The sequence below is a fragment of the Staurois parvus genome, unplaced genomic scaffold (genome assembly GCF_062004578.1).
Source record: "Staurois parvus isolate SC_StPar_1 unplaced genomic scaffold, SC_StPar_1.0 ptg000169l, whole genome shotgun sequence".
NCBI classification, from domain to species: domain Eukaryota; kingdom Metazoa; phylum Chordata; class Amphibia; order Anura; family Ranidae; genus Staurois; species Staurois parvus.
In genome coordinates, this window is record NW_028317965.1 from 4,386,805 (window position 1) to 4,402,950 (window position 16,146).

The window sequence follows — 16,146 nt, forward strand, 5'->3', positions numbered from 1 at the left end:
CTGGGGGGGGGGGGGGTGGGTTGCTTTAGAAGGAGAGAGGTCTTGTGCTGTACGGTGGGGAGGGAGGTCAGGTAAGTATTGTGGGGTGCTTTGGGAGGGGAGAGAACTTATGCTAGAAGGTGGGGAGGAGGCTCAGATATGTACTTGGGGTATTTTGGGAGGAGAGAAGAATTGTGATAGAAGGTGCAGTAGGGGATCAGATATGTACTTGGGGGTGCTTTGGGGGGGACTTGTGCTATAAGGTAAAGTAGGAGTCAGATATGTACTGGGGTGAAACTTTGGGAGGAGAGAGAACCTATGCTAAAAGGTGGGGTGGGGAGCAGATATGTACTGTGGGGCACTTTGGGAGGGGAGAGGTCTTGTGCTAGAAGTTGGTTAGGAGGTTCAGAAATGTACTAGGGAGCAATTTGGAAGGAGAGAGGACATGTAATAGAAGGTGAAGTGCGGGGGGGGTCAGATATGTACTCGGGGGTGCTTTGGGGTGGAGAGAACTTATGCTAGAAGGTGAAGAGGTGGGTCAGACAGGTACTGGAGGGGCACTTTGGGAAGGAAGAGGACTTGTGCTAGAAGGTGGGGAGGGTGGGTCTGATATCTACCTGGGGCGGGCACTTTGGGAGGGGAGAGGACTTGTGCTTATAAATAGGGGGGGGTCAGATATGTACTGGAGGGGCACTTTGAGAGGGGAGAGGATTTGTTCTAGACGGTGGGGAGGGTGGGTCAGATATGTACTGAGGGGGGCACATTGGGAAGGGAAAGAACGTGTGCTACAAGGTGGGGTGGGGGGGGCAAATATGTACTATTGGGGCACTTTGGGAGGGGAGAGGTCTTGTACTAGACGGTGGGGAGGAGGCTCAGAAATGTACTAGGGGGCATTTTGGAAGGAGAGAGGACATGTACTAGAAGGTGAAGTGGGGTGGGAGTCAGATATGTACTCGGGGGTGCTTTGAGATGGAGAGAACTTGTGCTAGAAGGTGAAAAGGTGGGTCAGACATGTACTGGAGGGGCACTTTGGGAAGGGAGGGGACTGTGCTTGAAGGTGGGGAGGGTGGGTCAGATATGTACTGGGGGGCACTTTGGGAGGGGAGAGGACTTGAGCTGAAAGGTGGGGCGGTCAAATATGTACTGGAGGGGCACTTAGAGAGGGAAGAGGATTTGTTCTATATGGTGGGGAGGGTGGGTCAGATATATACTGGGAGGAGGGACACTTTGGGAAGGGAAAGAACTTGTGCTACAAGGTGGGGTGGGGAGGGGAGGGGGTCAGATATTTACTGGGGGGGTGGGCACTTTGGGAAGGGAAACAACTTGTGCTACAAGGTGGGGTGGGGTGGGGAGGGGGGCAGATATATACTGGGAGGAGGGGCACTTTGGGAAGGGAAAGAACTTGTACTACAAGGTGGGGTGGGGAGCGGGTCAGATATATACTGGGGGGGGGTGGGCACTTTGGGAAGGGAAAGAACTTGTGCTACAGGGTGGGGTGGGGGGTCAGATATGTTCTGTCAAATCCTGGACGGTTAGGAGGTATGCTTCCAGGACAAGTCCTACACTTGCCAAATTCTTCTACATTCATTTTAGCATGAAAACCCCAACAGGTTTTATACTATCCAAAGCTAAAGCAAAGATTTGGCTGGAATTACACTTTAAAGTAAACTAATATTAGTGAAAAAAATTCTGTAAACATTGCATTTGTTTCTACACAAAGCAGGCATGACTAAACCCCTGCACACATATTCTGAACATACTGCGAGATTCCAGCACCAGGAACGATCCCATGATGCACAGCAAACATGACATGCTCAGCCTCATAATATCATATTCTTTCTTCCTCACCAAACCTCATTAGTAGTTCAGTTTCTGAAATTCTCACAGCTGCTCAAAATCATCAAATAACAGAAATTAAGATTTTAAAAAAAAGATGTGCACTTACCTTTGCTGTTCATCACCTTCTTCTGCCTTACGGGAAACGCTTTCTTATGCAGTCATAATAATAAAACCTTTTTTCTTTTTCTTTTTTTTTTTGTGGTAAACACCATAAATACATGCAGCATGCACATTGTATAATTCTTGGCTTTCTAGAATTACTCAGTTTTAAATTTCGTAGTCCCAGACCATTTTAATTTAGAGAGTGCAGCATAAAATATCTAGAAAAAGAGTCAGGTCACGTCTGTGTAAAGTGAATATTTTTCCTTCAGCACCTTCTCCTTTCAAATTTTAATGTGCCCCGAAGGAAATGGAAAATGGTTCTGGAAATGTGGTTTTAAAATTAAGTTAAAATTTGAACAGTAAAAACATTCTACAGCACAGACAAGTGAGATATCATTTGGATTGGAATATATTCTTAATAAGTCGTCCCTAGAACGCCTAAACCTATGAACAAGGTTGGCCAATTATCTCCTGGTAGAATATTCATCACCTTTTAAATGAAAAATGCTAAGCTTTAAGGAAAGGATAAATAAATCTCTAAGACGGGGGTCAGCAACTAGTAGATCGTCATCTGCCAGTAGATCTTGGCCAGGTGACTGGTAGATCTCGGTCTGGTCTGGTCTGCTGACCCGCCATCCCAGAGCATCAAAGTGTGTAATGCAGAGAAACTACTTGTAAAGTTGGAGCCAGGGGCGGACTGACAACTCATGGGGCCCCCGGGCAATAGGGGATCATGGGGCCCCTGTGTCCTTGCCCAAACTCAAAAAAGCCTATGAAAAAGGTACCAGGGGCATCTTATGGGGCCCTCGGGCAGTACCCGAGTTTCCAAATGGTCAGTCCGCCCCTGGTTGGAGCTATAGTAGGGAGCAAGAGCCGCATAAGTTGATGTCTCCTTTGTAGCGCTGGCTCCTTTGCCCCGTCATGGTTGGTTGGTGTAGCACCAGCCAAGCTTGGCTCATTCAAGTGAATAAGGCCACTCTGCAATTGCCCTGAAATCTTGTGCAGCGCAGCAAACAAGGGGTTAAACAGCCAGCGGTGTATTGCTTTCTCACCACCTGCTTTAAGGCTGGCCATGCAGGGGTGGCCAACCTGCAGCTCTCCAGCTGCTGCAGGACTACAAGTTCCATCATGCCTCTGCAAGTCAGTAACTTCCCATCTTTGCAATGCCTCATGGGAAATGTAGTTCCACAACAGCTGGAGAGCCACAGGTTAGCCACCCCTGCCCTATACAATTTTCTGTTCAATTTCTGCCCAGTTTCCTTTAGATTTACCTTCCACTATGTAGGGGCACTTAGAGAGGGAAGAGGATTTGTTCTATATGGTGGGGAGGGTGGGTCAGATATATACTGGGAGGAGGGGCACTTTGGGAAGGGAAAGAACTTGTGCTACATTGAATACAATTATTTATTTATTTCAGGTACTTATATAGCACTGTCAATTTACACAGCACTTTACATATATATTGTACATTCACATCAGTCCCTAACCCTCAAGGGGTGTATAATCTAAGGTCCCTATTTTACATTCATACACATATCAGGGCCAATTTAGACAGCATGTCTTTGGAGTGTGGGAGGAAACTGGAGCACCCAGAGGAAAACCACGCAGGCACAGGGAGAACATGCAAACTCACTGCAGGAGGCACCACGGGCAGGAATTGAACCCATGACCCATTTACTGCAAGGCAGATGTGCTAACCACTAAGCCACTGTGCCACCCCACAATTGAAAGTGTTGTTTAGGTTTGACTTCATATTATATGGTTTTTGGTAAATCTAAAGCAATTTTCTAAAGAAAATTGTATAATGTATGGCCAGCCTAAGGCTGGCCATACAATATACAATTTTCTGTCCAATTTCTACTGAATATCCTTTAGATTTACTTGCAACAATGTAGTGCAAGAGCCTGCTTAATTGGATACAATTGATAGTGTTGTTAGATTTGACCTCCTATTATATGGTTTTTGGTAAATCTAAAACAAAAATCTCAAGAAAATTGTATAATGTATGGCCAGCCTAAGCCCTTGGACCCCGCAGAAGCATGCAGTTGCATGGAGCTTGCAGAGTGGCCCCATTTACTTGAATGGGTCTCGGTTGACAGGCAGTAGCACCCACCAAATGCAAAAGGGGGTGTAATTCCTGCTGCAGCATGTGTACACCTTTGGCCGCTGATTCAACCACAGGGTTTTACCCCCCCCCCCAATCTTATATGTGAACAAGCCCTTATCCTAGGTTCACACCTAAGCATTTTCTGCAGCATTTTGCAGAAACACAATACAGTCCATTTAACATGATTTCCTATGGGAAATGTTCACATCTCCCTGTTTTCACCTGGAAAGGGTTAGGGTTTTTTTTTTATAACCCAATACGTTGCATTTTTTGGTTCCATAGACTTCAATGAGAATGCCACAGAAAAGCATGTATTAATTTTTTTTACGTGTTTTTGATGCGTTTTGTATTTAAAATCTGCCTAGCAACAAGAACATTTTAAAAATGAAAAGTAACACATCAAAAAAGAAACATATCAAAAACGCAATACGCAATACAGAAATGCCTCAAACGCAACCTGCATAGGTGTGAACCTAGACTTAGGGCTCCACTGCCAATTACAACTAAGGGCTCATTCACAGGTGCAGTAGGCACTGCTTCTCCTCTGCAAAGCGATCCCAGCGTGTTTGACAGATGGTGAGGATATGTTGCCTCCTCATCACCTGAGATAAACCCATGATTGCCGTGCAATGTACGTGATTGTGACACGGTAGTACGGCAATTAGAGGTTTAAATCAGGTGTGAGGAGGTGACTGTGCCCGGTGATCTTTGACTTCTCCCATGTTGTTCAGGTAGATTGCCGCCTCTTTAAGGTTGCCTACCCCTGCTCTAAGGCTGGCCATAGACGGGCCATTTATCGGCCGAATTGTTGGCCGATAAATGAAAAATCAGTCGGCCCCGTTGCCGATGCTGTTACCAATGTCCACGAAAAAACGGCCGTTTTTCGTGGATTTTCCAGCATGACCGATAAAAAAAAATGAGAAGATCCGCAAAAAATGGCCGATGGGCTGGCCCCACTAACGGCCTGAATATCGGCCGATTTTTCGTGCGGATGAAAATTTGGCCGATAAACGACCTATATATGGCCTGCATTAGAGTATTATTAAGACCCTGGTTGCACTGGGTGCGACTTGGCATGCGATTTGCATGTCATGAGACTTGCAAATCGCATGCCAAGTCACACCCTATATTCCGCAAATACTGCGGTCATATCGGCGCGGTTCTGATTTGCCTGGAGCCGCACCGATTTCTGTAGTACCTGCACGACTTTTGGTGCGGTTTGCCTAGACATCTGTCGGATGCAAATCGCACCTGAAATCAGCATGTCTCCTGACTTCACTGTAAGTCGCACCATTTCAAAGTCGGGTTTGAAGTGACCGCGGTGTTAAGCATCATCATAGTTCAATTAAGGTTTCAATTGTCTATGCAAATAAATGTACTTTATTGTGTATATTTTTTCCTTTGGAAATGCTACAGCTGAATACTATCAAGGCTGCGATATAGATATTGAAACAAGCAACAACTAGTAAGTTCATTAATTGCATAACACGTTCTTAGCTCAAAGCCTGAGACATTAGCTTGGAATCTGCCTACAGCTCCGATGCTTTTCAAATCAGCCAACAATACTCACGGTCATTGCACAAGGTGCCGCTAAATGAGGTCATGCTGCAGTCACAGTTGAAGCCGTCCCATTGTTGCAAGCACACGCCCTGGTTGGCACAGGAATCCTCTTGACATGTTGTGCTCGGACCTGCAAGCAACAAAAATAATTGGGACTTTGCCTTAAAACTTGACAACGAGCTTTCAACACATGTTCATGGTGGTTGCCAACATCCCTGTTCCTCCCATATTCTTCAATATATTAAAAATAAATAAAAAAAAAATATTTCTTAAGAGTGGTTACATTATTAGAAAAGTAAATTATAAAAATGATTAAAGTATCAAATAAAAAAAAAATATACAAAATATAGCTAAGGATTAACAAAAAACAAAAAAACAAAAAAAAAAAAAATATACACACACACACATACATATATATAAAATATGTGTGTGTATATATTATATACAAATAATATGTGTATGTGTATATATATATATATATATATATATATATAATGATTAAAGTATCAAAATTAAAGAAAAATTGATAACAAATATTGCTAAGGGTTAACAAGCTATATATAGTGAAGGAAATAAGTATTTGATCCCCTGCTGATTTTGAATGTTTGCCCACTCACAAAGAAATGATCGGTCTAAAATTCGAATGTTCGGTGTATTGTAACACTTAGGGCTCGTTCACACTAGGCTGTTTTGCCAACGCTTGCCAAACGCCCCTATAGCGTTTGGCAAGCGTTGGTCCGGTGTTTGCGGAGCGTTTTTAACGCTCGGCAAACGCCGCATGCGCGGTTTAGCGGCAGTTGCTAGGCGTTTGCCGAGCGTTAATAACGCCCCACAAACGCCTATAATGCATTTGAGTGGTGTTACCGCTCCGCAAACACCCCGCAACCGCGTCGCAACCGCACCGCAAACGCCGGCCGGGCGTTTGCGGAGCGGCACCATAGACGAGAATAGGAGGCTTCAAAGCCTCCTGACTCGACCAGAGGCGTCCGTTTTGCCGCGACGCAACGCGACGCGACGCAAACGCTCCTGTTAGAACAGCACCATGTGCTGTAATGTGCAGAATTGGCAGAGGCGTTTGGGAAGCGGTAAAAACGCTTCCCAAACGCCTCTCTGCCGCCTGCACACAAGGCTAGTGTGAACGTAGCCTAAGAGACAGAATAGCAACATAAATTCAAAAGAAATGCATGTCTAACAAACGATGCACTGATTTGCATGTTCATGAGGGAAATAAGTATTTGATCCCCTATCATTCAGCAGAATTTCTGGCTACCAGGTGTCTATCATACAGGAACAAGCTGATACTAGAAGTAGTCTCTTAAAGGGAGTGCTGCTAATCTCATTTTGTTACCTGTATAAAAGACACCTGTCCACAGGAGCAATCAATCAGATTCCAAACTCTCCATCATGGCAAAGACCAAAGAGCTGTCCAAGGATGTCAGGGACAAGATTGTAGACCTACACAAGGCTGGACTGGGCTAACAAACTATCATCAAGCAGCTTGGTGGGAAGGTGACAACAGTTGGTGCAATCATTTGCAAATGGAAGAAACACAAAACAACTGTCAGTCTCCCTAGGTCTGGTGCACCATGCAAGATCTCACCTCGTGGAATGTCAGTGATCATGAGAACAGTGAGGAATCATCCCAGAACTACACGTGAGGATCTTGGCAATGATCTCCAGGCAGCTGGGACCACAGTCACCAAGAAAACAATTGGTAACACACTACGCCGACAAGGATTGAAATCCTGCAGTGCCCGCAAGGTCCCTCTGCTCAAGAAAGCACATATCCAGGCCTGTCTGAAGTTTGCCACTGAACATCTGAATGTTGCAGAGGAGGACTGGTGGAAGTGTTGTGGTCAGATGAGACCAAAATTGAGCTCTTTGGCATCAACTCAACTCGCCGTGTTTGGAGGAGAAGGAGGAATGCTGCCTATGACCCCCAATAACACCATCCCAACTGTCAAACATGGTGGTGGAAACATTCCGCTTTGGGGGTGTTTTTCTGCTAAGGCAGTGTTTCTCAACTCCAGTCCTCATGGACCCCCAACATGTCATGTTTTCAGGATTTCCCTCAGATGAAACAGCTGTGGTAATTACTAAGGCAGTGAAACTGATCAAATCACCTGTGCAAAATAATGGAAATCCTGAAAACATGATCTGTTGGGGGTCCATGAGGACTGGAGTTGAGAAACACTGTGCTAAGGGGAAAGGACAACTGCACCGCTTCAAAGGGACAATGGACGAGCAATGTACCATCAAATCTTGGGTGAGAACCTTCTTCCCTCACCCAGGGCATTGAAAATGGGTCGTGGATGGGTGTTCCAGCATGACAATGACCCAAAACACATGGCCAAGGCAACAAAGGAGTGGCTCAAGAAGAAGCACATTAAGGTCCTGGAGTGGCCTAGCCGGTCTCCAGACCTTAATCTGATTGAAAATCTGTGGAGGGAGCTGAAAGTTCGAGTTGCTAAACGTCAGCCACCAAACCTAATGACTTGGAGAGGATCTGCCAAGAGGAGTGGGCTAAAACCCCTCCTGAGATGTGTGCAAACCTGGTGGCCAACTACAGGAAACGTCTGACCTCTGTGATTGCCAACAAGGGATTTGCCACCAAGTACTAAGTCATGTTTTGTGAAGGGGATCAAATACTTATTTCCCTCATGAACATGCAAATCAGTCATCATTTGTTAGACATGCATTTCTTTTGAATGTTTTGTTGCTATTCTGTCTCTCAGTGTTACAATACACCGAACATTCGATTTTTAGACTGATCATTTCTTTGTGAGTGGGCAAACATTCAATATCAGCAGGGGATCAAATACTTATTTCCTTCACTGTATATATATAAATGCATGCCTTTGCTGTCTCTGTTAGCATCACCTTTCACATCTACAACACCGCACACCCTTATCTTACTCGCCCAGTTGCAGGCAATTACGCACAGCAAGCCCTGATTCACACTGCTGCGACTTCTGGTGTAACTTGCTGCGACACAGAAAGTTGCAAACGTACATCTTCGCTCACACACCACGGATCTCGATATGGTCCCAAAAAAGGTTTATATTACAAAAAAGATCACATCACAAAGAAAAGTTCACATGCCTGATGAAGGGGTCCTGCTCGGCTCTGAAACGTTGCACTTTTCTTTGTGATGCGATTTTTTTTTTTTGGGAATAAAAATCTTTTTGGTGCATATGGTGTGCGGGCGAGTATGTACGTTTGCCTATGATGTTTCCAGTCCCAGCTGGAAGTTGCTACAGCACCCTCTATTGATGAGCCGTACTTCCAGGAATGTGTGCGAAGGGAATATTTAGATTGTAAGCTCCCATGATCAGGGCCCTCCTATCCCTCTTGTATTGAACTGTATTGTTGCTGTATTGTCTCCTGTTATATTGTGCTGAGCAAACTGTTGGCGCTATATAAATCCTGTATACAGGGGCGGACTGACCATTTGGAAACTCAGGCACTGCCGAGGGCCCAGGGTCAGTAGGGGGCCCATGAGATGCCCCTGGTACCTTTTTCATAGGCTTTTTGAGTTTGGGCAAGGACACAGGGGCTCCATGATCACCTATTGCCCGGGGGCCCCATGAGTTGTCAGTCCGCCCTGCCTGTATAATAATATAATAATAATATAGTTACAGAAAGTCGCAAGACTAGTAAAAATGTTCATTTCAATGGGCCCTGTCTTAATTGCTGCGACCAGAAAAAAAATTGTTCCTGCATTACTTTTCTGCGTCTCTGGTGCGACATGAGTGCCATAGAGTGTAACTTCTCAAAAGTTGCAAGGCAGTCAAAGGGGTTGATTTACTACAGGTAAATAGGCTGGTCACTGCAAGTGCAAAAAAAAAAAATAAAGCAGCATTTTTGCTTGCACATGATCGGATGAAAGAAATCAGCAGAGCTTCGCCTCATTTCAGAGCTTCCCTTCAGATCGAAAGCAACTGCACCTGCAGTGCACAGCATATTTACCTTTACTAAATCAACCCCAGGTCTCCTGAAAGTTGCATTAAAGTCACATCAAGTCACAATGCACAGTCGCGTGGCTTTGGGATTGCAGAAGTCACATTGAAGTCGCACTGAAATTGTAGCAAGTCGCAATGCAAAGTCGCAGATAACAAAACTTCTATGTTCAGCCCCCTCAAATACCTAGTCCTATCTCGATCCAGAACTGTGCCCAAGAGAGGAAAAGCTGCTCTCTCCTCACAGGACACAGAGGCAGCAGTGGGAGCCATTGGCTCTAGCTGTGGTCAATCAAATCCTGTAAGGAGGGAGTGGGGGTGGGGCCGGGCCATGATGTGTGTGTCAATAGACTCACACAGCCTGGCACAGGATTGAGTCTAAATGAGTGCACATGGTTGTGGAATGGTGGTGTGGGTTTTTAGAGGTTAAAATAGGAAACATAAAGCCTGCTTGTCAAATGCCTTCTGAAGAGCAATCCACTAAGGATTTCAGATGATTTTTCTTTAGTGCACTTCAGCAAAATGCAATGCATGAGCATAAGCATCTTCATGTAATTAAGGATTTTTCCCCCGTGTTTTTTCAATTGTTTTAAGATGTTTTCAGACTTTAGCCAATGGAAAGCTAGTTGTTAGGAGACGTGAAATCTCATGAAAAACATTATTCCTGCGCGCCAATTAAAGTCTTATGGAGCCAAAAATGCACAATCATGCCGCAGATAAGCTCCCCTACCTTTTGTGAGCATTGAGTGACAGCACATTGCTCAGATGTGAATGGTCACAATCAGGGGCGGACTGATAACTCATGGGGCCCCCGGGCAATAGGGGATCATGGGGCCCCTGTGTCCTTGCCCAAACTCAGAAAAGCCTATGAAAAAGGTACCAGGGGCATCTCATGGGGCCCCCTACTGACCCCGACCCTCGGGCAGTGCCCGAGTTTCCAAATGGTCAGTCCACCCCTGTTCACAATAGAATACCATGGAAATCTGACGCGGAGTGTTGAATCATCAAATGGCTCGGCTGTGAAATACTGACACTTGGGGGGGGGGGGTGTGATTTACTAAATCTGAAGAGTGCGAAACCTGGTGCAGCTGTGCATAGAAACCAATCAGCTTCTAAGTATTATTGGCAAAGCTGAATTGAACAAGCTGAAGTTAGAAGCTGATTGGCTACCATGTACAGCTGACCCAGATTTGGTAAATCAACCCCGCTGTCACTTTAACCCCTTGCCCTCCAGAGGATTCACCCCCCTTCCTGACCAGGCCATTTTTTGTGATACAGCGCTGCGTTAGTTTAACTGACAATTGTGCGATCATGCAACGCTGCACCCAAATGAAATTTACGGCCTTTTTTCCCCACAAATGGAGCTTTCTTTCGGTGGTATTTGATCACCTGTGTGTTTTATTTTTGCACTATAAACAAAACAAGACTGACAATTTTGAAAAAAAAATAATGTTTTTGACTTTTTGCTATAAAACATATCCAGTAAAAAAAAAATAAAAAATCAAATTTCGAAAGTTATAGCATTTACAAATGGCTGTATAGATAATGGAATTATTTTTTTTGTACTAGTAATGGCGGCGATCAGCAACTTATAGCGGGACTGCGGTGGGCATTCTGACACTGGGGGGGAACTGACTTGGTGTCACTAACATCCCCAGTGACACCAGTACAGTGATCAGTGCTAAAAAAACCACTGACACTGTACTAATGGCACTGGGCAGGCAGGAGTTAACATCTGGGGTGATCAAAGGGTTAACTGTGTGCTGTGTGTGCTTAACTGTGTAAGCAGAGTCATACAAAGCAGTGTGCAGGAGCTGACAGGTGAGAGATCTGTGTTTATACACAGGTCTCTCCCCTGTCTGTGATACTCAGCGATTGCCAGGTGCCGCAGAGGTGTATTTACCACAAGGTAAACAAGGCATTTGCCTAGGGCGCCATTTTTCAGGGGGGCAGCACCACTCCTCAGAAGAAGGGACAGAAGAAGGGACGCACGGCATGGGGACCAGGTGATATCCGAGAGAGGCTGCGGGCTGCTTGAAGTGTATGCAGAGCCCGACTCTCATTCCAGGGGATGTATGGAGCTGTGAAGTTGAGTGTATTTCTCTCTCTTGCTGGAGGGTGGGGGCTGGAGGGTGGGGGCAGCGTATGGAGGGTGGTGGGAGTGGAAGGCTCTCTTGGGTGGGGGGGTGGCTGATTTTTGTGTTGCCTAGGGCAATACAAAATCTAAATACACCACTGGGGTGCTGGGTGCTGTTTTTAGGGGCTATGCACCCCAAAACTTTTTAATATGATACAATAAACATTTTTGTGTTTTATGATATAGTTCCTTTAGAATCCCAGTTCCCTTAAAATCCCAGTACTCTTCTATTTGTTTTCAAATACTAGAGTCGTGTATGCTTCCTTGAGTTCACACCTAAGCATTTTCCGTTGCATTTTGCAGAACCGCACAGCAGTCCATTTCACATGATTTCCTATGGGACACGTTCACATCTCCATGATTTCACCCGGTGCGTTTTTTGGAAAGGGTCAGAGACTTTTTTTTAAATAAAAAGGCTTCATGGAGATGCTAAAGAAATGCATGTAGTGCGTTCATTATGCATTTTTGATGTGTTTTGCATTTTAATCTGCCCAGTTGGAAATGTGTCAAAAACTCATGTGCAAAAAATGCTAAACACACCCCAAAAAGCACTGCAGATACTGATTAAACTCAAACTGCATAGGTGTGAACCTGCAACAAGGGGGGATGGTGCTGTGCTAAAGAATCTAAATGAACCTAAATGAACAACAAAAGGTGTGAAAAAAGGATACAAAAAAAACGTAACATGTGAACCACAATGTAAACAGGACAAATGCTGTCTGAAAGCAACACAAATAAACTCAACCTCAACACAAGACATGTGCCATAGTGATATAATAAGTGAACTGAACATATAGAAAAATGTAAGAAAAGGAGGAAATGATGTGAACAAAAGTGGTAAAAATATTAAAATGATGATGAACTCATATAACAATAATCAGCACATAAGTACACATGTACAAGTTCATCATCATTTTAATATTTTTACCACTTCTGTTCACATCATTTCCTCCTTTTCTTACATTTTTCATTTTCTTTATAAATATCCTCCAAACTCCCTGCTTGTGCGCTCTCCCTGGGAGTGCACAGCACCACGATCCACCGATCGTTGTACGGGACCTTTGTATGAGGTCCCGATCATGTGATCAATGATTCGCCAATCAGTGATCACATGCAGAGTAGTACGCAAGATGTCACTTCTGACATCATTGCTTACCACTTGTGAAATCTGTGAATGATCACCGAGATCACATGGTACAGGGCTATTCACATCATCCTTGTACCATGTGACAAGCTGTGACCAATCACAGCTCTCACAGTATTTCTCAATGGCTACAAGAATGCAACCTTAGAGAAGGAGATATGATTGCATTTACAGGCTTTATGGGTGTAAAAGCAATCAGTGTAAAAGAAAAAAAACAAATCTTCATCACCCCCCACAAGTAGTGCAGTGTCACCATGGTGACACTGTACTGCTAGGGTGACAGTATGTAAAAAAAATTAAAAAAAACATAAATAATAATATAAAAAAATGTAAAAAAAAATTTAGAAAAATTATAATTTTTGGTTATAAACTAATTTGGGTTAATTTTTTTTTTACTAAAAAGATAATTGAATAAATGTTGGCCAAGATGTACGAAGAAAGATTATTTATTTGCAAAATTTTATAGGAAAAACACTTTTTTTCAACATTTTTGGACTTTTTAATTTATATAGCAAAAAGAAAAAAAAATCCCAGTGGTGAATAAATACCCCCAAAATAAAGTTTTATCTGTCTCAAAAAATGCAAAAAAATTCATATGGGTACAGTGTTGCATGACCGCGCAATTGTCATTCAAAGTGTGATAGCGCTGAAAGCTGAAAATTGGCCTGGACAGGACAGGGGTAAAAGTGTCCGGACTGGAAGTGGTTAAAGCGGAACTTCACTCTCTCAATCCACACGGACTATTTGTAATCCTCATGCTGCTAGCATTAGTAAATAGATTTTATATTTACTTGTTTGCAACTTTTTTTTTTTACATTTCTTCAGTTGCTCCCTAGTCTCTGACCTAGGCAAACAATGTCATACATCCCAGGAGTCTTCAGGAGGGGAGGATGGGAGGAGATGCTTTGTCAGCTAAGCATGCCCTCCTGCAGGCATGCCTGAGCTAAGGGCAGATGGATTCCAGGAAGTAAATGCTACATGAATCATCTCAAGTTGGTCACAGCCAGAAATGCTAGGGCAGTGTTTTTCAACGTGATTTCTCAGCAATATAAAGCATGGAGACACGGATGGATGGGGGAGTTTGGTTTGAATATTAAAAATGATTTAAATAGCACTTTTTGTTTTGTGGTGCTAAGATGCAGTGTAGATCCACTTTAAATGACAGCAATGATATACATTTATGTAAGGGTGCGTTTTCACTATTACAGTTGAGCTGTATTGATCTGCATAAAAAAATTGCAAGGACACATAGAAAAGAAAAAAAGTATGTTGTCTATGTGTCCTGTTCCCCCATAATTCTACATTGAGGTGGATTGTGGTGCATTGCATGAAAATGTAGACACGCTGCTTTCTTTTTTTTTGTGCACCTCATCTCATACCTGTATGGCGTACTGTGGTGTATAGAATTGAATAAAGTGTAGTTTTGCGACACTTCAATAAAGTCAAAAAAGAAAAAAGCAAACAGTGTGATGAGACATAAAATGCATCACTCCGTCCCTATACAAGGGACACCAGTCCGCACCTTTTTAGCATGCGATCTGCTTAAGGAAATCTCTATTGAGCTGTCATTGCTCGGGTTTTTTGGCTGTCATGCTGGGCCTCTGGCTTCAGTGCATTCCCAACTACGGACCTGGATTAGTGCACATGTAAGGAGTTTTGACTTCACTTACTGAATGCTTGTATCAAGTTAGTGTCTTGAGAAGTATTGAAGATGGTGATAACTTGGCAACTATCCCAACGCTCCTTCAGCGTTACCTATAACGCTACCACCTCCCCCTCTCTCCACCTCTCTGTTGGGGTCCCCCAAGGCTCTGTCCTCGGGCCCCTTCTCTTCTCCATCTACACCTCCTCCCTCGGCAAACTGATACATTCCCACGGCTTCAACTATCACCTCTACGCCGATGACACGCAAATTTACCTCTCCACCCCTCACCTCACCCCTTCAGTCTCCGCCCGTATCACCCACCTACTGAATGACATATCAGACTGGATGTCGCTACATTTCCTCAAATTGAACCTTTCCAAAACCGAGCTCCTTATTTTCCCCCCAGCCCGTGCCCCTCCCCCCCACCCTCTCCATCATGACCAACAACGCCACCATCAGTCCCACCCCACAAGCCAAAGTCCTAGGTGTCACGCTAGACTCAAACCTGTCCTTCCAACCTCATGTCCAATCGTTGGCAAACTCATGCAGGCTCCACCTCCGCAACATCTCCAAAATACGTTCGTTCCTAACCCCAGACACTACTAAACTACTCGTTCACTCCCTTATTGTCTCAAGTCTGGACTACTGCAACTCCCTTCTCACTGGCCTACCTCATCGCAGACTATCCCCGCTTCAGTCTATCCTGAACTCAGCGGCCAGACTCATCCACCTCACCAACCGCTCCGCATCTGCCACCCCCTCTGTCATTCCCTCTACTGGCTTACGATTGCCCAACGCATTAAATTCAAACTACTAACACAGACATACAAAGCCATTCATAACACTACCCCAAACTACCTCACTGACCTGATACCCAAATACCACCCAACCCGTAATCTTCGCTCCTCACAAGACCTCCTACTTTCTAGCTCCCTGGTCTCCACCTCCCACGCCCGACTGCAGGACTTCTCCAGGACTTCCCCCATCCTCTGGAACTCACTATCCCAATCCATCAGACTGTCACCTACCCTCCTCACCTTTAGGCGCACCCTGAAAACCCATCTCTTCAGGGAAGCCTACCCCGCCCTCACCTAACAGCTGATCTCCTCCTACCACTCCATCCCCCACAGCCACTTCCTCCTGTACCACTATCCCCTCCCTCCTAGATTGTAAGCTCGAAAGAGCAGGGGCCTCGAACCCCTCGTGTATTGTATTGTTACTGTATTGTCTCATGTTCTGTCCCCCCACTATAATGTACAGTGCTGAGCAAACCTTTTAGCGCTATATAAATACTGTATAATAATAATAATAATAACTAGCAATTGTAAAATATTGTCAGAACTGGTAGCACTTTTCTAAGGTCTTTAGCCTAAAATAATACTATTATTATTATTATTATCATCATCGTTGATATTATTAATCACTTCAAGTCCGGACACTTTCACCCCCTTCCTGTCCAGGCCAATTTTCAGCTTTCAGCGCTATCACACTTTGAATGACAATTGCGCGGTCATGCAACACTGTACCCATATGAATATTTTAGCATTTTTTGAGACAGATAAAAATGTATTTTGGTGTTATTTATTCACTACTGGGATTTTTATTTTTTTGCTATAGAAATGAAAAAGTCCAAATATTTTGAAACAAAAGTTTTTTTCTTATAAAATTTTGCAA

The 16,146-nt window shown here is 44.2% G+C and overlaps 1 protein-coding gene across 15 annotated transcripts in view; it reads right to left on the bottom strand.

The window, feature by feature from the left end:
• The window catches only part of NRXN1 (neurexin 1), a 2,017,115-nt gene that overhangs the window by 756,488 nt on the left and 1,244,481 nt on the right, over positions 1–16,146 (bottom strand). For all 15 annotated transcript variants that reach the window (XM_089676450.1, XM_089676454.1, XM_089676460.1 and 12 more), the window contains one exon: positions 5,598–5,717. In XM_089676450.1, coding sequence (XP_089532576.1) covers positions 5,598–5,717 — 120 coding nt within the window. The remainder of the gene's footprint in view (positions 1–5,597; positions 5,718–16,146) is intronic.